A 27,701-nucleotide genomic window follows, 5' to 3' on the forward strand; every position below is an offset into this window, starting at 1 on the left:
ACAGAAAGAAATAGAAAGTTTAAAAACACAAGCTTTTTTTTTTATTTATAAAAAGGAGGAGACTAAAATGTTAACAGCACACATCTGCAAAGTAAATATACAGTAATCCCCATATGCAATGCCACTTCAAATAGGATTAACTAAAGGCAATTGGGAACTACTTATGTCTGATTATATACATATAATTTCTTTTGGAAGTTAATGCCAAAATCAACATAAATATCCTTACATGTGTTACAAGAGGGGAACCCCTACAGAGTGTTGAAAGCAGGCTGACAATAGTGGACACTTGATTGCTGAGTTTGGAATCTGCTGCTGTTGTGGTTGCTCCAGGGGCACTCCGCCCTGGTTTGCATGTTGAAGACGGTCCAGACACAGCGCCTCCAGCTGCTGCCATTCGAGACAGCAGCTCCTCTGTCAATCCATGTTTAGCTAAAGGGGCTGGGTCAACCCCACGGCGGGTAAATCTGTCAGCCAACGAGGCAAAACACCGCAGAGCCCCGTCGGAAACCTAAACAAATTAAATATATGAAAATGAACAAGACACTGCCACTTGCTGCACCAAAATAGTGGACAGACCAGATGTTTTTGTTGTTATGAAACAGCTGATCAAGTTTTCTTGTTACCTGATGATCTTCATGTTTAAGCAGACTCGATAAAGACTCCACACAGGTTTCCAGTGATGAATCCTGGGGTTCCATTTTCCCACATAGCCTGGACACCACAGCCATTGCAGAATGTAAGGTGTCTTTATGAACAAGATGACCACTGTCCCGAATAAAGCTAAGAACACAGTTTAGTCCACCAGCCTCAAATACAGGACCAGATTCTCGAGTGCATATCAGTTCAAGCACCTAGAAAACAAAATGTATTTATGAATACTGACATGAATAAGCAATCTGCAAATCCCTGTCTAACACTTAGGATGGGATCTAAATCCACAATATCAAAAAAAGGTATACATTTATTATCATTGCTTCTACTGAGGATACTAGTTTAGCAAAACTGTGTCTGAATACAAGTTCAAAATGTGTAGCTATATTTTTTAATGAAAAGGGAAATCAAATTACAATTTTTTACCTTCACACATTGTTCAGCTAGATCCCTGCTGGTACGGTTATTGAGTTCTACAACAACCAAGCGGTTACAAAGTGCTTTAATAGCTCCATCCACTCCCACAATCCTCCTAGTACATTCAGCAGACACATCCAGGTAATAGGTTATGGCACGTGCTGTCACCTCCAACACATTGTCCGGAGCACTTTCATCCAGAAAAATCTTACATAGTGCTGGTAGAAAAGTACGTGGGGGACACCTGCACATTTTGGGAAAAAAAAAAGTTTAAAGAGTTAACACCACTGGTTATCTTCACAGGACATAAAAACAGTGTCACAAATCAGATGAGTATTTGTCTGAAAGGAAAAAGGATGAGTAATTAGGCACTTAAAGTAAAATACAAAGCATAAATAAAAACAATGTATAAAACATGGGAGAGTCACTTTACAGTGTTTTGGAGCTGAAGCAAAAAGTTAAAAATGCAGAGATGCCAACTTATAAAAGGAGAAAATAGTAGCATTTGCCGACCAAACGAGCCGATTTTTTTAAGGCCAGTGGCTGCTAACCCCTAGAAATTAAAAGGTTCTTAGGCTCTGGCAAGCCAATGGCCTCATTTTTGCTGTTCAATCTATAATTTTGGTAATTGTAAACGCACTGCATTTTGCAATTTAAAAACCCCAATAAAATTACTTAAACACTGATTTTTTCTTTGGAATTCTGTTTATTCTGGATTTAAATATTAGTAATGAAGAATGTTTTATGATCTCGTAGTGCTATCAAACCTGGACTGAAATATTCAACCTCAAAACTTTATCAAAATATATCAAAATAACAATTTCAAGAAATATTTAACTTTTTTTATTATTATTATTTAAAGTTGTACTACTCTGCACCTATCAAAACACAAAATGCTGTGTAGTATCCAATAACATTAATGGGGAGTGTCACATTTTGCGTATTGCTGGCGTTTCTTCGTACCTATGTGAGCGATACAGTCATGATGCCCACCATGTACATGTTTCACAGAGAAGTCTGTCCAGCAGTATTCACAGTAGACGTGATATTCAGACACTCGACTTCTTTTAATGAATGATAAGTCTGTAGTAAATTCCTCTCTATTTCTGACAAGCCAGCTTCAATCTTTTAGATGGAGGATAGGGACATTTTTTGTTTGATTTGTGATTCCTATTTTAATAACTGATAAGCAACCAAGTAAACGTGTGATTGATAACGATAGCAAGGTGACATTTGCATAGCAGTTTCTGAAGGACCCCTAAACCAGTTACTAAGCAACCCCGACCTCTCAGAACTGCATTTCCCATCATCCTCCTGCTCACAGGTAAATCCATCTCAGTTACATGTGAGCAGGAGGATGATGGGAAATGTAGTTCTGAGCGGTCCATGCAGGTACATGTGAAGCCATCTTGAGGCAGGGAATGCAATTTAAAAGTTTTTAAAAAAAGTGGTCAAAATGTAAAAAGAAAACTTAAAAGAATACATATACCTTACGTAAACAGTTGTAGCAACACATGGGAAAATGTAACAATAAAATAAAAAGGTCCTTATGTACCCTTTAAGAACAATTAATTCATTAACAAAATTAAACAGGAACACACACACATGGTATTGAAATAATATTTCACACACGTTCAGGAAGTATCCATTATTTATTTATTTATTTAATTAATTAATAAAAATCATAATATTATATCTGACTATATAATACTATGATATTATAGATGACTAAAGAATTAATTTAACCATTTTTGTTCCAGTTACACCTACAGGTATAGAAGGTGTTAAAGCCCTGTATCGCGTTGGGTGCCCGCGGGTGAGCCGCAAAAGCGGGTCAGGTTTGGGTCGGAATGTGAACTTTCACGGTTTGCAGTTCAGGTGCGGGTCAGAATTTAATTTTTGGGTGCGGCTCGGGTCTGAATTTGAATCACCAAAAACGTTTTCTGTCCTTTAAGCGTACTCGTCTGTAACCCTTTCCCAAATCATGTATTAAAAAGGTCAATGTACCGGTATTTCCTGCACTAAAGCAGGAGGCGATTAGGGAGGAGTCAGCCAACTAAGCAGTTTTCTCTGTTTGTATTGCCGCTTGTTTGATATGTTGCAAGATCCATTTGTCTTGTTTGCTTGGTAGTATAGCTATTGAATAAACTTGATCTGTGGAGAATGGTAGAGATATCTGTGCGTGAATTTGAGAGGGCGAGAGAGGCAGTCGGCACAGGCAACAGGTACAGGACAAACACTTACAGGTTCGGGTCAAACTGCAGGTCTTATTAAAGCAGGTCTGGTCGCGGGTAAGAAGACAGTACTGCAGCGCACAGGACTCTGGAGGGTGTTGAGTACATCTTCCATGGAAAACATTCTTTTTTTCCCCCACCATAATTCTAACTTTTTTTGTTGTATGACATATATCCCTTTGAGGAAAAGTTGTGGTTTAAACCCAGCCCAGGATATATAGTAAACCTCCAGGGAAAACAAACCTGAGTTCTATCTAGTTGTGACATAGAACATGACCCTTTTGTTGACATCAAAGCTTATAATCTACCATGGATAACCTAATCATGTGATCCTCTGTCTAAACAGTTTGCTATCCACTACACAGGCTATCTCTGTTCAAGAAGACTTCTGTCCAGAATGAATATGCCTGACCCAAATTCAGCTTACTGATTAACCTACACACATTTGATTGTTCCATTAATCTTCAGCATGACAAAATGAAGGAAAGCCTCTCACAAAGAAGGCAAAACCTAAAAGGGTGAGCAAATTAAGAAATGAAGACCGAGGTGTGTTTAAAACTTTTACTATTTTGTATCAAAGCACAGAAAAGAACTAAAATAAGAAGTCAATGTTGCCTGTGAAATCACAGCCCCTTTTAACAATTCAAGTTTCTGACCCCAGGAATGCTGACCAGTACAGATCCATTATTTTTAACATTGTAACAATGTCACCACTTGCATTTTCATGCTGTTAACATTCCTTGTTTTAGCATAGTTATGAAATAGTAGAAAAGCATATGAAGAGAAATGCAAGATGGTCCTGATTTTCTTTGACTGGTGATAAAAAGGCAAAAAAAATTATAATTTAAAATCAATTGTTTCATTTCTAACTTGCATGAGCAACCTTACCACTGAACCCCCTTTCGTTTTGATGATCTTTTGGTTCTACTGCATCAGTATTGAATCCCATTCTGTGTTGTAAATTGTCTCACCACTTCAGTAAAATTGACAAAGCACAGTATCTGACTTAACATCAGATATGTCACTCCTATAATACTGACAAAATTACGTCACCCTTATTTGGCCCTGGAGATATTTGGAAAGTCACCAACAAACGATTAACAATGCGCATATTGAAATATGTTGTGGGACAAATTTCAACTTGCCAAGCAGGCTGAAGGTTGTGGTTTTGTCTTGCCCTGTTCCAGCCCCAATGATGAACAGAAGGATGTACAAGGGCAATGATGTACCAAGCCACCATCTGGCTGAAAACATTTCCCTTCCTATTAAAGGGCTGCTGCTTGATTTGAAACAAAGTACAATATGCTACATGTGAATCCATTTACTACATAGCCATCATAACTTGAAACATCTTGTTGATATCAGTAGAGGTTAAAACTATGTAACAGTTAATGTTTACTGTACACTACCTGCAACAGAACTTTTCCACAAACAATTCAAAGAGGTGGTGTTCACACCTCAATTAATGTTTGTTGGCCTCGAGCCCTCCTCAGATGTTTGCGAGACTATAACCCAGCTGTGCCACACTTCCCAGCTCAGCTCACTATATTGGGAAGGTGAGCTTCTACCACAACAGGAGGTCATTTAATCTGTGCCATATGGGATGTTAGTTTACATGTGTGTGTCTGTGGGGGAGTAGTTTAAGGCACCTATAACAATAATGAGCATTTATTGCTCATTAATCAATCTGTAGGCTTTGGATAAGCCCTTTTTTATGTTCTTTTTGTTATAGATTGGCAACACAACAGAGAAAGGCAAATAATATTTACCTACACAAATGAATTTACCACATGCTAATGTGCAAATTACCTCATGCAAACATGGCTATATTAAAATTCACACAGCATCAAGTAGATAGTCATCACTCTTCTAAAGTTTAAAAGGCTTTACACACAACAAAAACATTCCACAAACACTATTAGCAAATCAAGCTAATTTATAATAGAAATTAAATTTTAAAAGCTTATACATTTCACCAAGTAGCATAACACAATACTTTACCACATCTAACAAAGGGCTTTACTTTTTTTCTGGTTTACTATTCATTAGTGCACCAAATTAGAGACAAAAGTTAAGATAAATGACCACAGCAAGGTGAAAGCAGGCAATTGTATAGAGACTTACGTTTCAAAACACCGATCCACATTGTCGGACATCAAAAGCAGCATGCACAGCTGTTCCAGTGCTATCAACTGCATGTCCCTTTCGTCTCCCTGCCCCATCTGCAGCCATTCCAGCAATGTGTCGGGGTCCACATCTGCCATGCTTCTTGCCAATACCCAGCCAAATCAACTGAGTTGAACTCAGTGATTAAAGCCTAGAACTGAGAGAAGCTGAAATACAGCAATAGTTGCTGCAAAAAAAAAAAAAAAAAAACTTCACTTCCTTTCCACCTTCAGCCTCATGCAGTCTCCACCTGTACAACTGAAAAACAATAATAAAATGTTATATTAGTTCAGCCAATATTGCTTTATTTTACATGTGCTCAACCTAAATATAATCATGCTATCTCAAGAAACCCAGCTATTTTCACTCACGGTAATAAGCCACCTTTTCAAGGTTCAGAGTCTAAACTATAACCGTTTGGGAACAAAAAAAGCCCTTGAGTGTAAGCTGATTAGGTGGCTACTTAACTCAAAACCAGAAGCTTGGCTTCTTTATCAGTCTGTCTGCCTAAAAGAAGGCTTTGGATACAGTCAGTGTCTTCAAACTGAATCAAATGACAGCTCTGCAGTTCCCTTTAGTGTAATTAATTACTTACTGCAGTGATAGCCTGTACTTGTTTAAATATTCCTTAAGTGTACTGTGTTTACATGGTGGAAGTCTGAAGAATGATGCTATTGTGTGAACAGTTTTAAAAAGATAGCTAAACTTTAATCAACAATAGTACTGTTAATCTGAATACTGTATTAAACTAAACTTTTTGAAAACTTCAGCTTGGTATTTGTAGTAACATGCAGTCCTTACTGCCCCCATTCTTATAAACAACCTATTTGGCTTAATTCTATTTTTAGAATAATTCAATAATTTAATACATATCATAACAATAATCAAAATGGTACAATATCAACAATAAAAAATAACAAAAGCTTATATCCCCGACAGCACATGGCTGACCCAGTATTCGGGTGTCAAAACATTGATCTGAATTCAGGTGTCAAAGCAGGATAACAAAAAATGCAAGTGGTATGCAACATTGGACACACATGGTCTCCAAGCAAAGTTTTGTAGGCCTGAGGCTTTTTACTCAAACAAACATTTTCAAAACAATGGTTAAGAAACTCAGTTATTGAGCTAGTCAAGGACTGTTTTCATTTTTTTTTTTTTTTCCACAAATTAAAATACCATAGGATATTAGTCAGAGAATAGTTGTATCCATTATCAAGCAGGGCTGTTCAGTTCAGGTCTTTATTCAACCAAAAGATATTTGGCGACTGATGAAATAAACCACTCTGCAAACTCAATCCAGTACTACAGTTGTCATTTTTTTTCTTTACTGTCCCCAGTTAACTAAAACCACACGCACTTAACCTACTTTGATTAAACAATACTTTGCCACTAAAAACAGCATGTACAGAAAGCTTAGCTGTACATAGACTTGTATCTTTATTTAAGGTTTTTTAAAAAAAAGTTAAAGTAATCAAGGCAGTGAATATTGTACTTTGCTGTGTTTCTTTAAAATTCATTCTGTATTCCCTCAGGACACCCATAAGTAGTCAAAGCTGCTTAAAAAAAAAAACTATTTACAGGTATACAATGTTTTAAATGGGCAGGGTTCGACAACAAACAAGCAAATAAGTATTTTCAACTTTGAACAAAGCTTCTGTGACATCATTACAGCGATTTTCTATCTAACATTTTCTTTCAGTAAACAAACAAATACTTAATCTGCATTTCATTTTATGTATTTATTTTAAATGACTTACATTTTCCTTAAGCTTAGACTCTTATGAATATCCGGTATAATTTCCAGACCTATTGTCTTTGTTCATATACAACATTGTGGTAGCCAAGGTATATCCTAATTACAAAACAAACCATGGCAAGTTGTTTTTTTAAGTATACAAACTTTCTACTGAGATATAAAAAGAATCTGAGCCTTTTTTTGACAGAGATTTTTGTTTGTTTGTTTGTTTACAATTTTACATTAAAACAATACTGTAACTGCGGTTAACATGTCGCATACATATACATGTCTAAACGTAATTTTAACCAGTACTGGTAGACAGCACTGTTATATTTTCAATTGAGAATTAAATCATTAATATGTTGTGGAAAAGTTTTTAAAATATTTCATAATAATGTTAACACTAATTCAAAACCTCAAATACTGTGGCTAAAGTAAACTAACACACGCCATCAAAACAACCTCGTATTCTTCCAAGATCGATTAATTTCTGTAATATTATATTCCTTTGTTCGAAAATGTATGCAAATAAATGTTAAACTGGTCGTTGTTTTGGTCATTCGCCGAAATAAGGCCTAACATCTTATGTCAAACCTCGAAGCTCAAGTTACAAGCTATTCGTAGGCCTCTGCACTGAAATCGGCTCTGCGTCCCAGGAAATCGCGGCGTTACGTTTAAACCCCGACAGTCAAGATAAACTTACCCACTGACGGGAGATGAAGAAAACAAAAATAATATTTACAGACAAATAAAATCAGCGACTGACAAACGTAACAATAAATACACTATCGTTCCCCTTTTCTTTCTTAACGTAAAGGTCAAAAGTGGAAGAGAGGAATATTTTTCAGAGTGAAATGGAGAGCTGCTCAGGGGAGAAGTGAGTAAAGCTGAAGCTCCCCGTCAGCATCACGAGTCTCTCTGCATATCATCACACAGACCGTGTTGTAATACAGCAACGGGAGTTATTTTTTCCGTCTGCAGGGGACGCTCTAAAGATATTGTACGCTGTACTCTACTTACTGTATTTGAATACAGACTTCTCTTAACTTTCTTCAACATAAAATACATTCTAAAAACCCAGGTTGCATTTTTTTTTTTGTAAAAACATGAATTTATGTATTTATTTGATTGTAATTGTGTTGCATTTGTTTGCTTGTGTATGTATTCTGTACTCAATGTATGAATGTATGTATTCGTGTATTTATTTTGTTAATGTTTGTTTGTTTTTTTTTTTTAACTGGGATACACCTGCCTACATAATGTAAATAAAACATTAAAAAAATTAATAAATGTTATTAAACCTTTAGACACTGTCGATTTTTTTCCTACTCTGTCCGTAAATTTGAGGTGTTTTGCTCTGGTTTGAAAATGTATGTGTTTTTCATTCATGGGATATTATTGCTTGTGTAAAGTGATAGATTGACAGTGCTGGTTATTGACACCTATTACCCTGCTCACAGGTTATAGTTATAGCCCTCCCTACATACTTTACTACCTGTATCCTTTCAGTTCCTGTCACATTTGAGAGACTTCAGTACTCTGCTGACGATATAGATCTAATGCAGGCTTTGTTGTGTGTAATTCACTTGTCTGGTAAACAAGACCTCCAGGACCACACTGTTTATGGTTTATGTTTTGGGGGTCCTCCTCAGTTTTGTTTTCTACCAAATGTTAAAAGCCTTTTGTAAAAGTGGTAATGCATTGACTACAATATGTCTTACAATTGTGTGAATATGTAATTATTATTATTATTTTTTTTTTTACAAAATCCTGGCCTGTCTCCTATCAATTAGAATCATTACCATCAATTTACAGTATTTCACTTTTAAACACAAACAGCCTCACAAAGCTGGCGCCACACACACAGGAATGTGGGCAGCAGTGTGGAGTTGTGGTTAGGGCTCTGGATTCTTGACCGGAGGATCGTGGGTTCAACCCCAGGTGGGGGACACTGCTGCTGTACCCTTGAGCAAGGTACTTTACCTAGATTGCTCCAGTAAAAACCCAACTATATAAATGGGTAATTGTATGTAAAAATAATGTGATATCTTGTAACAATTGTAAGTTACCCTGGATAAGGGTGTCGGTTAAGAAATAAATAATAAACAGGGTTACTAGAACAGCAGGCCTGTTAAAAGTCAAGGGTGCCCTGTGTAAAACTGTTTCATGATTGAGAAAGTTGCATTTATTGAGAAAGTTTTTTATATTGAGAGTATCATAATTGGAAATAGCCACTAGATTTCCATATGTCCCCTTTTCCTGAAATCACAATACAGTCATAGTTTCTATTTTCAAGAATCATGGTGGTAGCTGTATTTTTCAGTAACACCACTCTATTAACAGAGTGTCATTTTGTAACACTCTTTTAGTGATCCATTTATAGGCATGCACAGAAGGTTCTCAGCTTGCTTACTTTACTTTCAGGAAGTCTGTTGTTTGGTCATTTCATCACTGCAGTGACTTTAATGCAAAGCATGACAGTCAAATCATGATCAATGGCTGATGTTCTAAAGTACAGCAGTACTACTTACTGAGTTCATATGTTGGATTGGCAGATTAGGATTTTCTATTCACATTTAAAAGAACAAAAGCAAGCATTCTAAACATTCAATACCGTTTGATTTCTTCTTATGTAATTATTTAATTTGCTATCATCTCCCATACTGGAATATTCAAAAAATATTTGTTGGTTAATGCAATGGTTTGAAAGGGCCCTAAGAAAAAACATAGTTTGGCTTACCTAAATTGTGTTTAACACAAACGGTGTTGTTCTTAAAATCAAACATACCCGGGAATGGCTAGAAAACATCCAATCCTTATTAAGCTCACATGCCTCCCTGTACCTATGCCAACCCATCCAGGAAGATGGATATTTGCTCCCAGATCAAAAGGAATTTGCAACAAAAATAGCATCTGTTCTTGATTTAAGAAAATGGCAGTCACATTCCTCTGTAATCTTATTTAGCTCAGACTTTTCATGCATTAAGAAAAAAAAACATCACACCAGCAATGAAAAAAATGAGGCTTTATTTGTCAAGCATATTAGAAAATGAAATTATATGTTAGGATTTAAGTCAAATTGTTAAATCTGTACAATTTACAATGCTATGTACAAAATATGTTTAGCCTACAAATACAGTATGTTACATCCTTCTTGTCTCAGCCATAAGTGCTTCAAGTGGTCTGGAAGGAAAACAGGTGTTCAGACTAGGACACTTAACAGGGGTTGATTTGCCAGGAATAACGGTGACATAAAAGGATTAGACATAAACAGCCACAAATAAAAACAGGTTAATACTTTTTTTTTTTATTCAACTGCACTAATTTTCAATAAAACGTTAGAAAATGTTGGATAAACATTTTCTTTTTTTGCCCCCAAGTACCTTCTAATTTTTCATATCATATACACAGCAATGATCAGACACACAATAATTGTGTAGCAACATAAACCACACAAATTAAATTTTTCAGTTAACAATATGCCCGAAACAGATTCAATAATGGCGAGTATGTGGCTGCCTCAAGCGGTTTGTACAACTGTATTTTTATTCAATGGATTGTGAAGACAAGTTGCATAGTCAGAAAGCCCTATGAGCACCAGTGCAGTGACTAGAAACATACATTTTTAAAACACATCTGTGCAGCTCTAGTAGTAGCACTGTATTGTTTTGCTAGGGTCAATATTGTGAGTTCTGCTCTCTTACCAAATAATAAAAAAACAATACAAGGTGATCTATAAAGAAAATTAGTCAGGGGTTAAATCTAGTTGTTTAATTCCATAGATAGATATACAGTACTTAAATATTTAGTCCTGGTTTGAGCTTCAATTACCTAGGACATATGTGAATGGATGTCAGAAAATAAGAGCTATCCGTGTTATCATTAATGCCCCTTTTAGGCTACTTGAATCCTTGAAAACATTGAGAACTGAGACAATATGTAAATGTGGCTCTTAGTTGAATAGTCTGAGTCACAGTGCCCCTTTTAAAAACTATCCTACATCTGAATTACAATGACAGTCACAAAGAAACCAACACAAACCCTCCAAAAAAACAGGACCTCTGATATTTAAATGGCACCTTAATGCAAATGACAGCATGGTTTATTATTTTAGAACCCTTTTATGAACAACGTTTCTAAATAGTGTTATTGTAGAATTACAGTACGTTATATCTGAAAATGTATATATACGAAGCAATAGTGCAATTAGATCAGGGATTTGCAGTTATTTTTGGTTAATACTTGCATGTTCAGTTCAGAAAACTGGCCTGAAATTGATTCCTTAATGCAAACTAATTGAGCAGTTTCTGTGGTATCCGCTATGTCTACTTACTCTATATTATAACTTTTTAGAGCAACTTTTTAAAGAATGACATCTTGTCCCATTAAAAGTGCAATAAAGACAAGCACATGTTGTGTTCTTCTGCTTCATTGGCTGTGATATTCACCTATGCCAGATCAGCCCTGTGGTAGAGATAGTAATTTCCTTCATGGGGTTCACTCCACATCTAACAAGGTAACAACAAACTGACCGAAGAAAACAGCTGTCTCTCCTTTTGGCAAATTAATCTGAAGAATTACAAAACCGTGTTAACCATAAAGGTACTGCTCTTGATTAATAATAAAACTACCCCCTTGTCAAGTCAAAACCTAGCAGATTCTGTTCAGTGTAATGTAAGGAAAAGGTAGAAACATTTTTTTTTTTTTTGTTAGCCCTATCTGAAACCACAGTATATTCTGAGAGAATCACAGAAAGTTGGTCTTGAGTTGAATGCTGGGAGAATTCTTTTCTGGAGGTTTGGACTGTAGAGCAGCAGTTTTGGCCTTGACACTCTCCTGATTGCCTTTGACCGCCGTTTCCAGCCGTGCCTTCATAGATGGAGAACTGGCCATGAGGGTTTTGAAGACAGAAGAGTACCGAGGGCTGATTCGCATCAGGTTCTGGAGAGCAAACTCATGCAGATTTCGTGCTGGGTTTTGTGCAGAGGCCAGAGCGTTCTCATCCAGCAAGAAGGAAATAAGAAGGGGCAGCAGAATAGCCATGAGCTGAGATCCTAGGGGAAAGAAAAATAAGTTATTTACCATACAAACTAACATTCCGAGCATAAGCAGACATGACTCATATTTTAACAGGATGCAAGGGTCCAGCTTTTCTCTTCAGCCAATTATTTCTTGTTCTAACGAAAACGCACACACAGAAGTTTGGTTAAACCCAAACGTTGGCACCTGCAGCAACACAGCATTCCCCAGCACTAAAAAACAAGGGTGTTAGCAGACAAGTTCTAGGAACAAACAAACATTTTTCTTGTGAAATGGCTCACTTTGAACTCATGGCTTGTAAAACATTTCAAGGCTATCTAGAGCTACTGCATATGCACAATAAACAGAAGTACAGATTGTGCCCGTTCATATATGTTTACAGTACAGTTACTTATCTATTTGGCAGCTGAAATAATTACTCTATTTGGTTTTCTTGAGGGTGTATCCTCATGAGTTCATAAGTGATTGTCTTAAACTGGCAGCATGTCTGTAGATTCTTCACATAACCAGGCTGCAACTGTGCCAACTTACGATGTTCCTCATCAGCCATAGACACAAGGACCTCAAGAGCTTTAACCCCTTCCTGGATAGCCTGCAGCTCAGCAGAACTCTCTGGTTTTCTCTTCTCCACTCTCTGGAGCCTGCTTACGATCACTGACCCCAGGGACTGGATGTAGGGGACAGACACAGCCTGGCTGGGGTTCTGAAAGATCGACAGTAGCAGCTGGTAGCACCTGGTCATTATCTACGAAAGATGAACAAAAAAAAAAAAAAAAACATGTGTTATAGAGGTTGGCCTTATTTAGAAGAGAAATGTAAGTATAACCCCTTTAGGTACACAAGGAATTGATCTGCTGTTAAAACAGTTTCTTCTAAAGCCGAGCGCAATATAAAGGATTTGTTTTGTACGTAAAATAAATAAAGACATATATAAAATTAATGTGCTGCAGCAACAAAACAGAGAAAATGCTTTGTCTTTACCAAGGGATCCTTCGAATCCAGGCTTCTTTTAAACTTGTCAATGCACCGACTCTGAAGGCACTGGACAGCTGTAACATCAGGACTAGCAGACACAATGAATATAGTGATCGCTGTAAGCAGGCTGACGTCATCTAACTCTGGGTGCATCTCATCTAAGGAGAAAAGATTTTTATTATTTTCAAGTTTTCTGTTGATTCTTATATTCCACTCACTCAAAATGGCACCATTAAACACTACATTTTGTTATGATCTATTTAAAGTGAGTGTTTATAGGCATGGAAGTTCAACAAAATGGAGCACACCTTTGCTTTGTTTAATATTCCTATTACTCTGATTAATCCCTTTAGGCTAGTATATGCAGTTTCAGCAGTAGAGTATTTAGTATATAGAACAATAAGTTAATTTACAAACACAATAAATATAGGCACTATAGATAATAATCTGTGTTTCTATAAATTTACCTTACCCCTTTGATTAAAGACTTTGTCAGCCACATTTAAGAGCATGTTTTTTCTTTGGTATGAAGCCGTGTCAGCACGCATGAAATGTATAGAAGCCACATCTCTGGTTCAGACTTACCCGTGTTCCAGAAGTCCAGCAGGGTAGCAAGAGCACAGCGGAGCAGACGGGTCCAGGCAGCACTGCTCTTTTCTGCCCTGGCCATAGGGGAGGAGACCACAGCTTTGAGAGCCTGCAGAGCTGCAGAGACCGGCAGGGAGATCTGACCACTGGGCACCTTCACTGCCGTCTCCCGGAGGACACCAGTGATCAAGAACAGAATGGTAGGCAGGATAGAAACACTGCCTGCAGACAAGAGGGTTTGCAGATAAATGTATCAGCAGGGTTTATTTGAATTAAGAGTAAATCAAAACAAAAACAAGAGAAAATACAGGGCAAGACAAAAATCAGAGTTTGTGTGTGAAACAAATGTTTACACTTTAATGCACAGCTTTTTCAAATACAAAAATAAATAAATAAATAATAATATGCAAAGAACCAACAGATTTTCATCACAATAAAAAGGGGACTAGTGACTGAATTATTACTGTATTTGACTTAAGGACAGTTTTACTTTGAACTATACTGTATAAATAGTTATGCAAAACATATTTCCTGTAACTCACTCCCCTGAAAATAGTTTCCTGGGTTGACTTTGGCCTTCTTTGTGTAGAGATGTAATGGAAAACAGATGCTGATTCTCATTTGGAATTTCTTTTGAAATTTCTTTAGCATCATCTTGTATCCCAATCCTACCTTCAGGTGAGCAGATGCAGGGAAGGTCAGACAGGATTCCCAAGGCTGCCGATACCAGCTTGCAGTCATTTTCCGTCAGGGTTTGTGGTTTGCCTCCATGGCCACTGGGGCTGCCTACAAGCTTGGGGTTCAGCTGTGGTAGCTGCCGTACAAGAATACAAAGGGACAGTTCCAGCGTTGCAAAGACCAGCGATTTCCCAGGCACCAGGCCTCCAGTATCTTTTCCCTCTCCAAACTCTGGCAGAGTTTCCTTCTCTTCAGCACCATCATCAACTGAGAACAATTAAACAATGTCATTAGCACCTTTAACAAGTACAAAGACCGCAGTTAAACAGCGCATCTTCAGGCATGCAGATTACTGGGAGTACACCAAACAGGAGTTCTGCAGGATTTACACGCCAGTAGTATTTTACCAGTCATTTCTTAACACCACCACCACCGTATTCTGGCATGCTTCTTGTGACCTACAAATACCGAACCGCAAAAAATTAACCGTTAGGGTTCTCTTACAGGAAAAAAATGAAGCATTGTGTGTACAATATTAATTTTAATAATGGAAATGCTTCCAATAAAATAATAAAAAATAAATCATCATGTGATCAGACACACACAAGCCTGGCAATGTTTGTATTTTGGAGGTTTGTAGCAAAATAATTTCTATTATCTGGTTAAAGGTAGTTGTTTTTATTACAAGTTTCAGGGACTAAACTCCCTAGACATTACCCAGTGCACCAACTCATGTGATCAATGCAAGCAAATCAACATCTGGCACAGGCTGGGAGGAGTGATTCAAAAGACACCAACCCTCTGCACTCCTTCGCTTCTCCTTCACATGCTCCTCCGCTGCACAGATGATCTGCCTGACCAGCTCCAGAACAGCCAGCTGGACGGCTGGAGACTCCCTGGTCAGTATCAGTCTATGGAGGACATTCAGCAATTCAACACTCAGAGCCTGCAGAAAAGGAGAACACATGCTACGCATTACCAATGAAGTCTGTTTGCACAGCAGATCAGAGCCCTGTAATAGATACATATGAACATTCTCACACACCAGCTAGCAAATGAATATTGGAAAAAAACTGAAGCCTGGTAAAAGCTACCTGATCATTACCAATCTTCGACCGTGGCCATGGAACATCCAGCAAAGACTGCAGTGACTGCAAACAGGCCGGGATACTTTCCATTGGAGCATCCGAGCGAGGAGAGCATAGAAACTCTACACATATACCTGCAATTAATAAAAGCAAATCAGTCAAACGTTATACCAACTCCTTTAGGCTGCAGTACAGGTATCAGCCACTTAGGCCCTGTCCACACTTTGCCTTATAAACTAGCTTAAAAGTGCTAAATACGGTTATCATCTACACTACACAGCGTTTAATACCGTACTCGAGAACCAGACTCAAGACTACCTCAGGGGGTAGTCTCAAGTCCGATTCTAAATTAGATTGCATCAGGTAGTGCGGTTTGTCAGAAGTGTGTAATACCGCCGTAATACCGAACTACATTTTTTGTGTATCCTCCAATATCCCAAAATGCTATCCGCTATGCTTTGCGCGTGTGGACATTACAAATACAGTACTCAGAACAGGCGCCTGAAGGAGTTGAGAATATCAATACTGCTGTACCGTATACAATTTCTGAGGCTTGTTGTAAAATGGTGGATAATGGAGCGACACGATCAGATATCAACATGCCTCAATTTCGACATCTGGAGCAATTAAATTGGTCAAGAACTTCAGAGCTCAAAATGAAAACGCAAACATTATGATAAAATGTACCTCATGTTTTTAAGAAACAAAGCCATAACATTCATGCTAAGAAGCGCTATGTCTTCCGTGGGCACCAGCTCCATATTTGCCGGGTTGTAAACATAATATACAGTGTATGGTGGGATAATGTCATATTAAGTCCCACATTCCATTGCGCTGCTAGGAACTGTAACCAAACTATTTTAGTGTTTGTATGCATTAAGTCAGACTAAACATGAAACGCTACTTCAGTGTGGACGCTTTGAGCTGGATTAATTAAAGCTTTTTTGAGTACAGTTCGAGATCGGTTATGTAGTCTAGACAGGGCCTTAAAACCATATTTTAAAAACACATAACTTTCAAGCATCCATAATGTATGAGTATTGGCTTCAGAATTCACTTCTAGTACTGTTAGCAGACCTGGCTCAATACGTAATCAATTTGCCAGTTTAATATTTATTTATTGATTGATTTAAATTTTGTTTAACCAGGAACATTTCCATTAATCTAATTTACAAGGAGGAATAAAGCTCCCTTTCCTACTGCCTGACAAGGACTCTTCTTGTTGCCTTGGCACTCTAAAGCAATGCACGCTTCACTTAAAAACAATGCTTGTTTTCAACTAGACAAATAAAAGAAATTATTCCAACACTTTTGTTTTCTGCATCTGAAATAGTACCCAGATTTTTAATGTACACACTTTATATATAAAAAAAAAAAAAAAAAAAAACACTGTTCAATCCCAATGATAAAGGGCTTGTTTGACAGGTAAAGTTGCTGTAACCCATAAGCTTGGTTTAGTTAGTTCTTTTTTACACTGATGGGCTTCTAAAGTCAACACAATGAAGTTTGTTAAGTAATGGTGTGCTTTTCCTATTTTTTGTGGCTATTTTGCTGTTCCTGAGATGTAATTATTTTTAATTTAAAATGAAAATATCTGTGAAATATTATCAGTACAGTGTAAAACTGAATATAATTGTGGGACACTGACCCAATATCAGATAGAATCTATCTGTGTTAATATCCTCAGGAGACTTGACGTTGGCCAGCGAGGTTGACTGCCCCATTGTGGTGGGAGTCACGGGTCGGGACAGGTTAGCGGGCTCCTCGTCAACCACGATGAAGCCTGTGCTGTTGAGCCACACTGCTGTAGCGTGAAGAATGGGAGCCCAGGAGCTAACGTAGTGGGATCTGGCATGTTCTACTGTTTCTGCTGTGTAAAATGCACCACCTGGGGAAACAAAGGGAAAATACACGTTCAGAAAGTAAGCTGGTGAATCTTAAAAGAACCTTTTGAAAACCTGCAGGCACACTAGAAAAGAAAATCACTTTGAGCCATATTCAGAAACAACATGAGTGTTAATGCTTACAAACTCAATGAAACCCAAATCTCAATGTAAAACAAACAAAAAAAAAGTATTATCTTGGCACACTAAAAGTAAACTATGTTTGTTTAAGTTTCTCTAGCACAAGATGTAAAACAGATCTTGTCTAGTTGGCGATTTGTGTTTGATGTATTGCAAGCCAGCAATTATACTTCAAACTTATGCAACGTAAAGCAGCTTTGGACTTAAAATACCATAATTCCAAATCAAAGACTGCCAAGATGTACATATCTTTTCGTATTTCCTGTTAATTATGCTCTAACTTAATGCGTCTCAAATGTTATGATGCCATTCCAACCAGTTTATCTGTACGCATACAATATGCTTAGTAACACAAATCCTACCTCCAGCAGGGAGCTGTGCTGTGTACTCTTGCGGTAGAGTCAGGAGGGCGTAATCCTGCAGAGCTGCCAGCCACAGCTTACTGAGGGTTGTTAAGTCTGCCTGAACCAGGTTGAGAAGCCCTTCTGCTGATGGACTGCTGTAGTCTTCACAATAAATCTTTGAAAGCTGCTTTGGAGGACTGTCACACAGCTTCTGGCACTTTATTGCAACAATATAGACCTAAAACAAATGACAAATATATTGTTATTGCGCAAAGGGACAAAACAAAAAGCTAGCTTCAATCCAGTTACTCAAATTCCATCTGGTGCTCCTACCTCAGCCCAAGCCTTGAGCACTGCCAGAGTCTCCATGGTGGATGTGCTCTCATTGTACAGCTGGTTCTGAGCCTCCTTCCCAGCCTGCACTTTCACCAGCGATGATGCCAGCAGCTGGTGGACTCTCCGCAGGTCACCAAGGTCACTTACAACCCCACTGGCTATCCAGGCACTGCAAACCTGGAAATGGAAAGCACGACTCAGGTTTCATTTCAGCTTTAGTGGTAATACAAAAAGCTAGTTTATTCATTCATTTTCATAGATTTACCATCTGTTGCACGTCTTATATAAAGCACTATATAAAAGTAAACTGAAACGCTGCTTGGACTGCATTGCCTCCGCTGAAATAAACCAGTTCTCTCTCAGAATGTTCTTTCTTTTATATAGAGAGCTGCTCTGGGAAGGTCAGGTTTATTTTCTTACCTGGCATGCTTTTGCAGTCACATCCGGAGGGGTATCAGGAGTGAAGGCTGGTCTAAGTGCTGCACCCACCTAAAAGAAGGACCAAACCAAAACTACGTGGGAACGAATTCAAAATCAGGAGGTGGCATGGTCAATAAGTTAAGATACAATCACTTCTGCCATTTCCTCTTCATTTTCCTGCCATTGGACCATGGCTATTGCAGCTTCAGATCGGGAAAAGAAAAAGAAGAATGCTTACGCTGGCTTGATACTGCTCCAGGATCACATGCCCTGGAAACTCTGGTTCTGGAACTGCTGCGAACTTTCTGATGATGACCAGCAGGGTCTGCAGACCAGAGAGGCGCAGCTGGTCACTGTGGTCAGTGGCAGCCATGAAAGCCATTCGGATCAGGTCTGCCAGGTGCAACACCAGGAAATCACCTGGAGGGAAGGCAAGTTCATCAGCATCTATAGAGAAAGGCAGTGCCAAGCTGCGGAGATGTACATGTACATGTTTGATAAGGACAAGCATGCTTCTAGCTTCTTTGCCTGTAACACACCTTTCATCTTGCGTGCAGCAACAACATTCATGACTAGATGGTGAAATTTGGTAGGTACCAATAGATAAGAAGCTATCATAGGAGGGTATATGGGACGATGCATTTGATTTATCTTACAGGCACCACCTAAACTGATGGGCAAATAAGAATTACAGCACAACATAACACACTACTGTGCCTTCCTGGCACGAATACCTTTGATACTAGAGCTTTCTGAATCGCCCCACCCTAATTTAAAATCACTCTCTAGATCATACATTAGTGATAAGTTACTTATGAGAATAATAGGTAGTTAATAATATACTCTGGGATAAAAATAAAATAGAATGCGAGATTCAAGCTAGAAAAGACAAGAACACATTGAGAACAGTCATAGTCCTACTCAATTTGCACACTTTTAACCCATCCAGAATCCCATCCAGACTTACTGGTGGGGTCCCGCAGCCTCCTCTCCTGGGCGAGGGCCATGTCGAAATGTGCCTCATCTTCGTTCTCACACTGGCTGATGATCCGGCAGACGCACTCGGCTGCGAACACACGGGTGGCCCAGCGAGGGTTGGTGAAGGGGCAGGATTTCTTGGGTTTGGAAGTGAACACGGAGGCGTCATCCACACGATCCCCATCCTCCTCCTCTTGAGTCGTCTCTACCGGGGCAGCAGTAGCAAAATCTGCAAGAGCACATACAATACATTAAAGCTAGATCCCCATAGGAATTACTGCCTTGTTTCACTGAATATTTTATTAAGCGCAGAATCTGTTTCTAGCTTTGGCTCTGCAGTGATCAACGAGTGGGAGCTCATAAAGGCAGGAAAGGTCAGTATTACATACAGCCTGATCAAGGGTTGTCTTCAGGAATTTTGGTTGACGTACATAAAATCAGAAAGATTTGAAACTTCAGCTATTTTAGTTCTGTTTTAGAGATCCTTGTAGATATACTGATATATATTGATAATAAGATAAAAACGAAGTCGAGCAATTACATTGAAATATGCAAAGTTGTTATGATCTAGCAGGCAAGCACTCAAACGTCGCACTGACGAGATCAAATTAATGTTTCATGATCAGTTAATAACTTCAGCCTAACTCAATAACCGTGGGCAGAATTAATTTTAAAAGTGAATCATAAAAGTAAACTCATGATTGTGATCATGCCCAAAAGAGGCATATAAAAACAAGGATGCATTGAGATGCACCAAATAAATCCTATGGTCAGAAGCAGTTTTTACTCATACGGTACTGCAATGAAACAGAAAATGTGACCTCTGGGAAGTGCTTTTTCCAAGAGCAGAGCTCTGTTACTCACAGGAAAAGCTTTATTCTTACCAGCAGAGGCAGAAAGCACATCTTTGCAGAGCTTTAACCATTGCGAGAGCTTCCCCACAGCCATGGATGTCAGCATGTGACCCAACGTCTCCTTGATGTCTCTGCAGAGGTGCCGATCGGACTCCCTGTCCAGAAGGCTGAACAAGGCCCCCTCCAGGCCAGTCTCTTTGATAGTAACATCTACAGACAGAAAAGTTACATCTTCCAGTTAAATACATGTTAATCCTCAACTGGTAAAACATCCTTAACTTCTAAACTTAAACTAGCTTCTTGTAGCTTTACCTTACGTTCAGAATCTACTTACCTTACAGCAAGAGGGTATCTAAATCTTTCTTTGAGAGAAAGCATCTGGCAGGTGTAAATAATGCTCAACTCCTAATGAAGGATCTTACCCAGGAGAGTGTGTTCTCTGTTTGAAACGTCTTTCACGAGGGTGACAGCATGTTCAGAAACCTCAGTCGCTTCCCTCTGTGCAAGCTGACGCAGGCAGGCCACCACAGCTCTCCTCAGTGACAGATAAGAACTGCACAAATTCACCTGCAAACACAGTTCACCAGGGCAGATCAGCACCTGCAACACACACTGCAGGGTTTCTTTCACAATCACTTCCCCTTGTAACTCATTTGAACACGTATGGTTCTTTTGAGATACGTTTGATTTTCTGATTTTTATTTAACAGTATAGTGGAAGCTAATGTGCACCATTCTCTTTTTCAGAAAGGAGAAAACACAAAATAATGTAAAAGCACTTAAAACAAAATAAAATGCAGCTTTTATTTCTAGTTTGGTTACAGTCACAGTTTTGCCTTTTCATATTATTGGAATTTACACTTAAGCATTGAATACAGCCTCCCCCCTTACTTGCACCATATGCAAAAGATTAAGGAGTTAAATAAGTTGATCAGTACTCTTTGGATTTCCTTGGTTGTGATAATGGAAGATAATGGAGTCAACCAGAGGTAAATATGGGTGATAATCAGGGATCCTAGGAATCAATTTACTGTGGAATAACGAGGATAAACACAGATTTTCAATGCGGTCTGAGAATTTTTAGTTTTACACTTGGGGCGTAGCAAAAAACATGCAAGGCTTTTTTTGTTTGTTTGATAAACAAATCAATACACTTCTCATATAATAATCATGACATTTACGGAAACATACTTGTTCAATAAAACTGCTTCTGGTGTACAGAGGTGAAGGCTGAAGGAGGCGTCACATTTATGTTGAAATGTAGCTGCAGTTTACTTCAGGATCTAGTGCATTACTACTGAACAAGCGGTTTAAAAAGATGCCGAAAACGATAACAATCACCCCTTAAGATCGAGTTTGGCAATAGCCATACAGACAAATACTATTTGTAAAGTTTAGATTATTGATTGATGGCACTGGTGAACTTGTAACTTCCTTAGAATTTAACAGTGTACCAATAAATATTTCCTGTGTCAATTTTAGCCTTTTAATTGCGGAATAACGCAGATTTATTTATTTATTTTTTATTGAGGAAAACTAGGATCCCTGGTGATAATGCATCACAAGCTTTACTTATGAAAATGCAATGGAATTATTACTGGAAAAAGAGCTGTAATACAGTACAGTGGCTTATCACACTGGTGTTATAGTTAGCTAGCTCCTCCCCCTGCTTAAAGTTTAGCTGTGCCTCTTGGCATAGAATAGTCTCCTGATCTCAGTTTCACATGGCTCAGATGTCTAAAGGTACAGAACTTGTAAAGTTATATAAATATGATTTTATTTCAGAGTTACTGCTTCAGCCTTTCCTGTCTCACCCCGAGAAGCAAATGAGCATGTTGTGCAAAGAAACTGAGCAATGAGAATGAGGATGCACAGTTTATAACAGAATGCTGCATACAGTGGATGACAAGGACACAAGGATTTTTCCCCCATTCGGCTTTCACTCCTTCAGCCCACAAACATGCTCAGATTACAACGATAAACGCCATTACCTGTCATTACACCAGAACACAAGATTACATTTTAAAAAGATGCAAAAACACAAAAATAAATCACACACACACAGCAAATATTTGTCATCCATGTTGGAAAGACAATTGTTAAAACTAGAAAAAAAGCCCTGATATATATACTGATATATATTGATAATAAGATAAACTGAGCAATGAGAATGAGGATGCACAGTTTATAACAGAATGCTGCATACAGTGGATGACAAGGACACAAGGATTTTTCCCCCATTCGGCTTTCACTCCTTCAGCCCACAAACATGCTCAGATTACAACGATAAACGCCATTACCTGTCATTACACCAGAACACAAGATTACATTTTAAAAAGATGCAAAAACACAAAAATAAATCACACACACACAGCAAATATTTGTCATCCATGTTGGAAAGACAATTGTTAAAACTAGAAAAAAAGCCCACACACACACAAACAAACAGAAATCACAACCAGTAGCATTATTGTTGCAGGCTTTTGCCGCACTGGCCATTTGTCTGTTAAAACCTGCAGTATGCAATGAGAAAAGCATAAAACATGTCCTGTTCCAGCCACAAAAAAAAAAAAAAAAAAGGTGAGAAGGGGTATATCTGAGGCTGGGACAGTGTTAAGGTTTTTTTCTTTTCTTTAGTACATTGCTTCAAACTGAAGAAATAATATTAGACTATTTCCCTGACATGGACTTTGTTTTCTCTTACAAATGAAATAGGATGGGTAGCCAAAGAACATTCTATATTAGATACACAGCAGTATCATTGAGACCAGCTGCAAGGAGTTCTATTGAGAAACTGCTGCTATTAGTTTGAGTGTGTGCGAGCTGGTTAAAAGGGACTGATGGCACAATACAGTAGGTTATTATCATGGGAACATCTAACAAACATGTTTAAATATAAATAAAAATGATGCGTCACTGACAGTGAAGATAATAGTCTTAATCCTAGTTATGCTGCCAAACCGGTGTATCTTTACCTAACTTTTCTTTATTATTTGTTTTGTTTTTTATGTGTTGGGCTCAACTCTCAAAAGTGACCTGCGTACAAACCTGTTGTTTACTGGATACGTGGGAGCCGTGAGGAGTATCATCATGATGTAAAATGAACTAGAGAACGATGTACAATGCTACCCCGGGGTACCGCGTAGTGTCTCATTTGTGAAGTATCCTCAATAGAACAACATTAGAAAAGTTCCAGTGATCCTGCAGTATCAGTTTCCAATAGAAATATGAAGCACAGCCTTAACACTACCCCAGATTGAGGTACAAAGAAACAGCAATGCCTGGTCATGCTCCCTTTTCTATGGATCAGGTTAGTTATTAAAGATAATGAATGAATAGATGCATAGAAAAACATAACAGTGGATGCAAGGGAAATGTGACACAGCAAACCTGCTAGGGATAGGGACCTACCAACACAGAATTATCCAACAAGATTTCCTGTATAAGAGAGCAGATTACATAGCAGTTATAACCCCACTGCGGGAACAGAAACATTGTCATTTACAGTATATTTATTTTATAGTTCTTTTTATTTAATGAACTATGAAAATTGGAATACCCAGGACATCAGAGATGGTGACTAAATCTAGACCTAGGCGTGGAATGTGGCCCTCAAGACATGTGTCTACTTGACCTTTGTAGGTGAAAAATCAGAGGCCACTTCACAAACATTCGGCCACTTGATAAAGAAGAATCATCTCAGGGAGTTGACGCAATACTTTTATAAGTTAAAATGCATGAAAAACAAAAAACACAAAAAAACCACATAACAAAACATTACAAAGAAATGGTACAGGTTTTACTAAAGTATAAAAAGATCGCACTAGTACTGGTCTGGAATTACCAGCAATTTAATTTTAAGGGAATTTACTCAAACTTCTCCAGGAAAAACTAATATTGTCAGACTAGGAGATAATATATATATTTTTTTTTTTGTGGGCAACTAGGTGATACAATTCAGAAATGGATAAGTAGATGATATTTAGGTGTAGCCCAATATCTTATATAAGACACATATACCCACACACATTCTCTACATGCTTTCTGACTCGTATGGTTGTGTGTGACTTACACAGAGGCTGGGGACAAGGCTGGTCAGGTTGACGTGCCGCGGTGCAAACATGTGAAGCTGCTGCAGGCAGGAGATGGCCTGAGCCTGGACCAAACAGTCAGGGTTATCCTGCATCACCGCACAGCCAACCAGACACGAGGTCCTCAGGGAAGAGACAGAGTAGCCGCTCCCTGGCAGGAGGGAGACACATTCACTGCCATAGCTTTTCATCAGGTCAGCGTGACAGAATAAACCAATCGCTCGACACAGCTTTGAGAATAAATTAAACTACAGTATCATGTTTTAAAATGACAGCTTGAGACATATATAATGAATGAAGTGCATGACAAATGCAATACATGTAATACAATATAATAAATGGAATTATTATTATTTTTGTAATCCAAAAAAAAAAAATTACCATGCTTCTTTATAATGCAAGTCGTAATTTACAGTGCATGCATTAAAATAAGGCGCCAAGACACCTTTGTGTAAATGGAGTACCTTGCAGCTCAGGACCAAGGGTTGTAATAAGTGCATTTAAACAGCGACCAAGGCTCTGATGAACTTCCACATAAGCAGGAGGCACAGTCAGTAGCAGCATCAGAACCAGTGAAAAGGAGGACTCCACATGGACATGGTATAATGGTCCTCCAGAGTCTATCACCAGTGACAGGGAATGCAACGCCCACATCTATAAAACAAGGAAACACATCAGAGATCAAACTGACTCAAGGGACAAAATGCTTCAAATTTAATTTTAAATCTTAATTTAGATGTTACAGAAAGTGCAATTAGACTAGTTCAGTAATGATCTGTTATTGGAGACCCCCTCCCCGACTCCAATAAATGTAAGCCAATTGAATTTTGAATCCTTTATACTGTAATTTTGTATCATTTAAAACAAAAAAACAACTTTCACTATTCCACTACTTAATATATTTTACAACAGCCTTTCACTGGACCACACAGGAGGCTGTGTGGTCTAATGGTTAAAGAAAAGGGCTTGTAACCAGGAGGTCCCCGGTTCAAATCCCACCTCAGCCACTGTATTTTACAACAGCCTTTCAGATGGCACTGGACCACACAGGAGGCTGTGTGGTCTAGTGGTTAAAGAAAAGGGCTTGTAACCAGGAGGTCCCCGGTTCAAATCCCACCTCAGCCACTGACTCATTGTGTGACCCTGAGCAAGTCACTTAACCTCCTTGTGCTCCGTCTTTCGGGTGAGACGTAATTGTAAGTGACTCTGCAGCTGATGCATTGTTCACACACCCTAGTCTCTGTAAGTCGCTTGGATAAAGGCATCTGCTAAATAAACAAATAATAATAATAATAACACTGAGTAAAGTCCCAAATGTTATTATTGAAGGCCCTACCTGAACTTCTGGTGAGGTGTTGTCCTGAGAAAGGGCACTTAAGATTCCAACACAAGCGCTGAGGTGCTGACTTGAGCCAATTCCACCCAAATAGCGGTACAGAGATCCCAGAACCAGGGAATGTCCCGTCCGTGATACCACATCCCTGGCTGACTTTAACCTGAAGAACAGTGGAAAAGAGATTACATTAAAAGTGGATCTTCAAAGAGCTTGTGAAGGTTAGAATTTGATAAGGGTAAAGGCAGGTGTAGCTGTTTAAAATACGTCAGCTGAATCTGAGCATTTGACCACCTTGTGTCTCTGCTCAACTTTCAACACAACAGACCTGTATACAGGTCTAGGAAGGATTACTGCTGACTGCAGTATAACAAAGAGAATGTTCGGCAAAGATATAATTCTGAAAATAAATCTGGCATATGTAAACTGTACAATGCATTTGCTTAAGGAGTATAGCATAACATGACAAGGATTAGAAGGAAAAGGAGTTGTGACCTCAGAAGATGTAGTTTAGACAACAATCTTTCTAAATACAGGGATGGAAATAAGACTCCCGCAGCATAGCAGTGATCCATTCCTGGTTGTACTAGGAGTCTAATAAGACACACACACAAGCTTGTTACCTATACACTGGAGCTAAACAAACTTGGGAGTATAACCTAGAATTCTCTTATTTCCATTTCTGAAATATTAATATGCACAAATATAAGTCTTCAATTTCTACTTACTTATCAAAGCTGATTTGTGCTATTCCGACAGTAAAGGCCCCATCATTTGCAACTTGTGCCAGTCGAGACAAAGCCTCTGCTGCAGCACATCTCAACAGAGGGTTGGCACTTTCCAAGGCTCCCATAACCAGTGCCAAGGCAGGCTTCCTCACCTCCTCCGGGCCCAAACTCACACGACTGTTACCCAGACACTGGACAAACAAACTTTACTGTTTAGAAAGTTCAGAACAGTTTAAGGCTTAAACAATGTTATACTTGTGTGTACAGTTAAAAGTGAGAGTTTCATTTGTTCTTTTTAAGATCAGTTATAAAAGTACAACATCCCATTCTACATTTAGTTTTGAGCAATAATCAAAAGCCTTACTTTTAAAGCACTGCAGAATGCAGATACCACATGGATCTGGACAGTCTGCTGCCGAGACCCTTTGACTTGTTTGATAGATTCTGAGCACTGCTCCAGGATTTGGGCCCTAAAAAAAAAAAAAAAAAAAAAGAAAAACCAACACACAACAGTTAGTGACATACACTACTGGCAGACATACCTAATATGGTTATATTTCCATAAACTACAGCAGCCAGTTACCTCTGTTGTGCTGAAATGTGGGGGAACACAACTCCAAAGAGACCAACTGCTGCTATGATGACTGACGGAGCTGGGGACAGCGGCGTAGGCACAATATCCACCTCCGATACCTTCTCACAGATAGCAAAGGGGTCGTATTCGAGGCTTCCTCCCCCTGTACTGCCACCCTGCTGCAGCTGGTAGAATTACAAAGCATACCGTTACAAATCCGCACACAAGAGTACTTAAAAAATAGGAATAATGCAAACTAAAGAAAGCACACCTGCTCCTCAATGAACCTGTGGTCAGTTTCCTGTAGTGCTGGCCCCAGTAAGAGAACATCATCTGGGTGGCAGAGAGCCGGAAGCAGGAACGATGCAGCAGAAACCAGGTTTTCAGGGCTAGTCAAATCAGTGACCAGCTGTTTGAGGATTTGGTTGAAACCTCCTGC

The 27,701-nt window shown here is 38.6% G+C and overlaps 2 protein-coding genes across 15 annotated transcripts in view; both read right to left on the reverse strand.

The window, feature by feature from the left end:
• The window catches only part of LOC117422284 (E3 ubiquitin-protein ligase HECTD1), a 32,419-nt gene extending 24,279 nt beyond the window's left edge, over nt 1–8,140 (reverse strand). For 12 of the 13 annotated variants that reach the window (XM_058987657.1, XM_058987660.1, XM_058987654.1 and 9 more), the window contains exons 1-5: nt 7,916–8,140; nt 5,430–5,729; nt 1,081–1,315; nt 627–854; nt 230–511 (exon numbers count right to left, since the gene is read on the reverse strand). In XM_058987657.1, the coding sequence (XP_058843640.1) occupies nt 230–511; nt 627–854; nt 1,081–1,315; nt 5,430–5,569 (885 nt within the window). In that variant the 5' untranslated portion in view covers nt 5,570–5,729; nt 7,916–8,140. The remainder of the gene's footprint in view (nt 1–229; nt 512–626; nt 855–1,080; nt 1,316–5,429; nt 5,730–7,915) is intronic. The other variant, XM_058987648.1, reaches the window with a different exon arrangement.
• Nucleotides 8,141–10,222: 2,082 nt separating this feature from the next.
• Nucleotides 10,223–27,701, reverse strand: part of LOC117422320 (HEAT repeat-containing protein 5A-like) — a 32,752-nt gene continuing 15,273 nt past the window's right edge. The window contains exons 15-37 of one of the 2 annotated variants that reach the window (XM_034905584.2): nt 27,534–27,697; nt 27,272–27,447; nt 27,053–27,158; nt 26,689–26,879; nt 25,964–26,123; nt 25,092–25,281; nt 24,609–24,778; nt 23,948–23,974; nt 20,960–21,104; nt 20,568–20,747; nt 19,673–19,912; nt 18,944–19,125; nt 18,706–18,774; nt 18,283–18,462; nt 17,968–18,187; nt 17,230–17,469; nt 15,588–15,715; nt 15,292–15,439; nt 14,488–14,760; nt 13,813–14,037; nt 13,234–13,385; nt 12,784–12,997; nt 10,223–12,266 (exon numbers count right to left, since the gene is read on the reverse strand). In XM_034905584.2, coding sequence (XP_034761475.2) covers nt 11,959–12,266; nt 12,784–12,997; nt 13,234–13,385; nt 13,813–14,037; nt 14,488–14,760; nt 15,292–15,439; nt 15,588–15,715; nt 17,230–17,469; nt 17,968–18,187; nt 18,283–18,462; nt 18,706–18,774; nt 18,944–19,125; nt 19,673–19,912; nt 20,568–20,747; nt 20,960–21,104; nt 23,948–23,974; nt 24,609–24,778; nt 25,092–25,281; nt 25,964–26,123; nt 26,689–26,879; nt 27,053–27,158; nt 27,272–27,447; nt 27,534–27,697 — 4,088 coding nt within the window. In that variant the 3' untranslated portion in view covers nt 10,223–11,958. The remainder of the gene's footprint in view (nt 12,267–12,783; nt 12,998–13,233; nt 13,386–13,812; nt 14,038–14,487; nt 14,761–15,291; nt 15,440–15,587; nt 15,716–17,229; nt 17,470–17,967; nt 18,188–18,282; nt 18,463–18,705; nt 18,775–18,943; nt 19,126–19,672; nt 19,913–20,567; nt 20,748–20,959; nt 21,105–23,947; nt 23,975–24,608; nt 24,779–25,091; nt 25,282–25,963; nt 26,124–26,688; nt 26,880–27,052; nt 27,159–27,271; nt 27,448–27,533; nt 27,698–27,701) is intronic. The other variant, XM_034905585.2, reaches the window with a different exon arrangement.

Source organism: Acipenser ruthenus, chromosome 15 (genome assembly GCF_902713425.1).
Source record: "Acipenser ruthenus chromosome 15, fAciRut3.2 maternal haplotype, whole genome shotgun sequence".
Classification (NCBI taxonomy): domain Eukaryota; kingdom Metazoa; phylum Chordata; class Actinopteri; order Acipenseriformes; family Acipenseridae; genus Acipenser; species Acipenser ruthenus.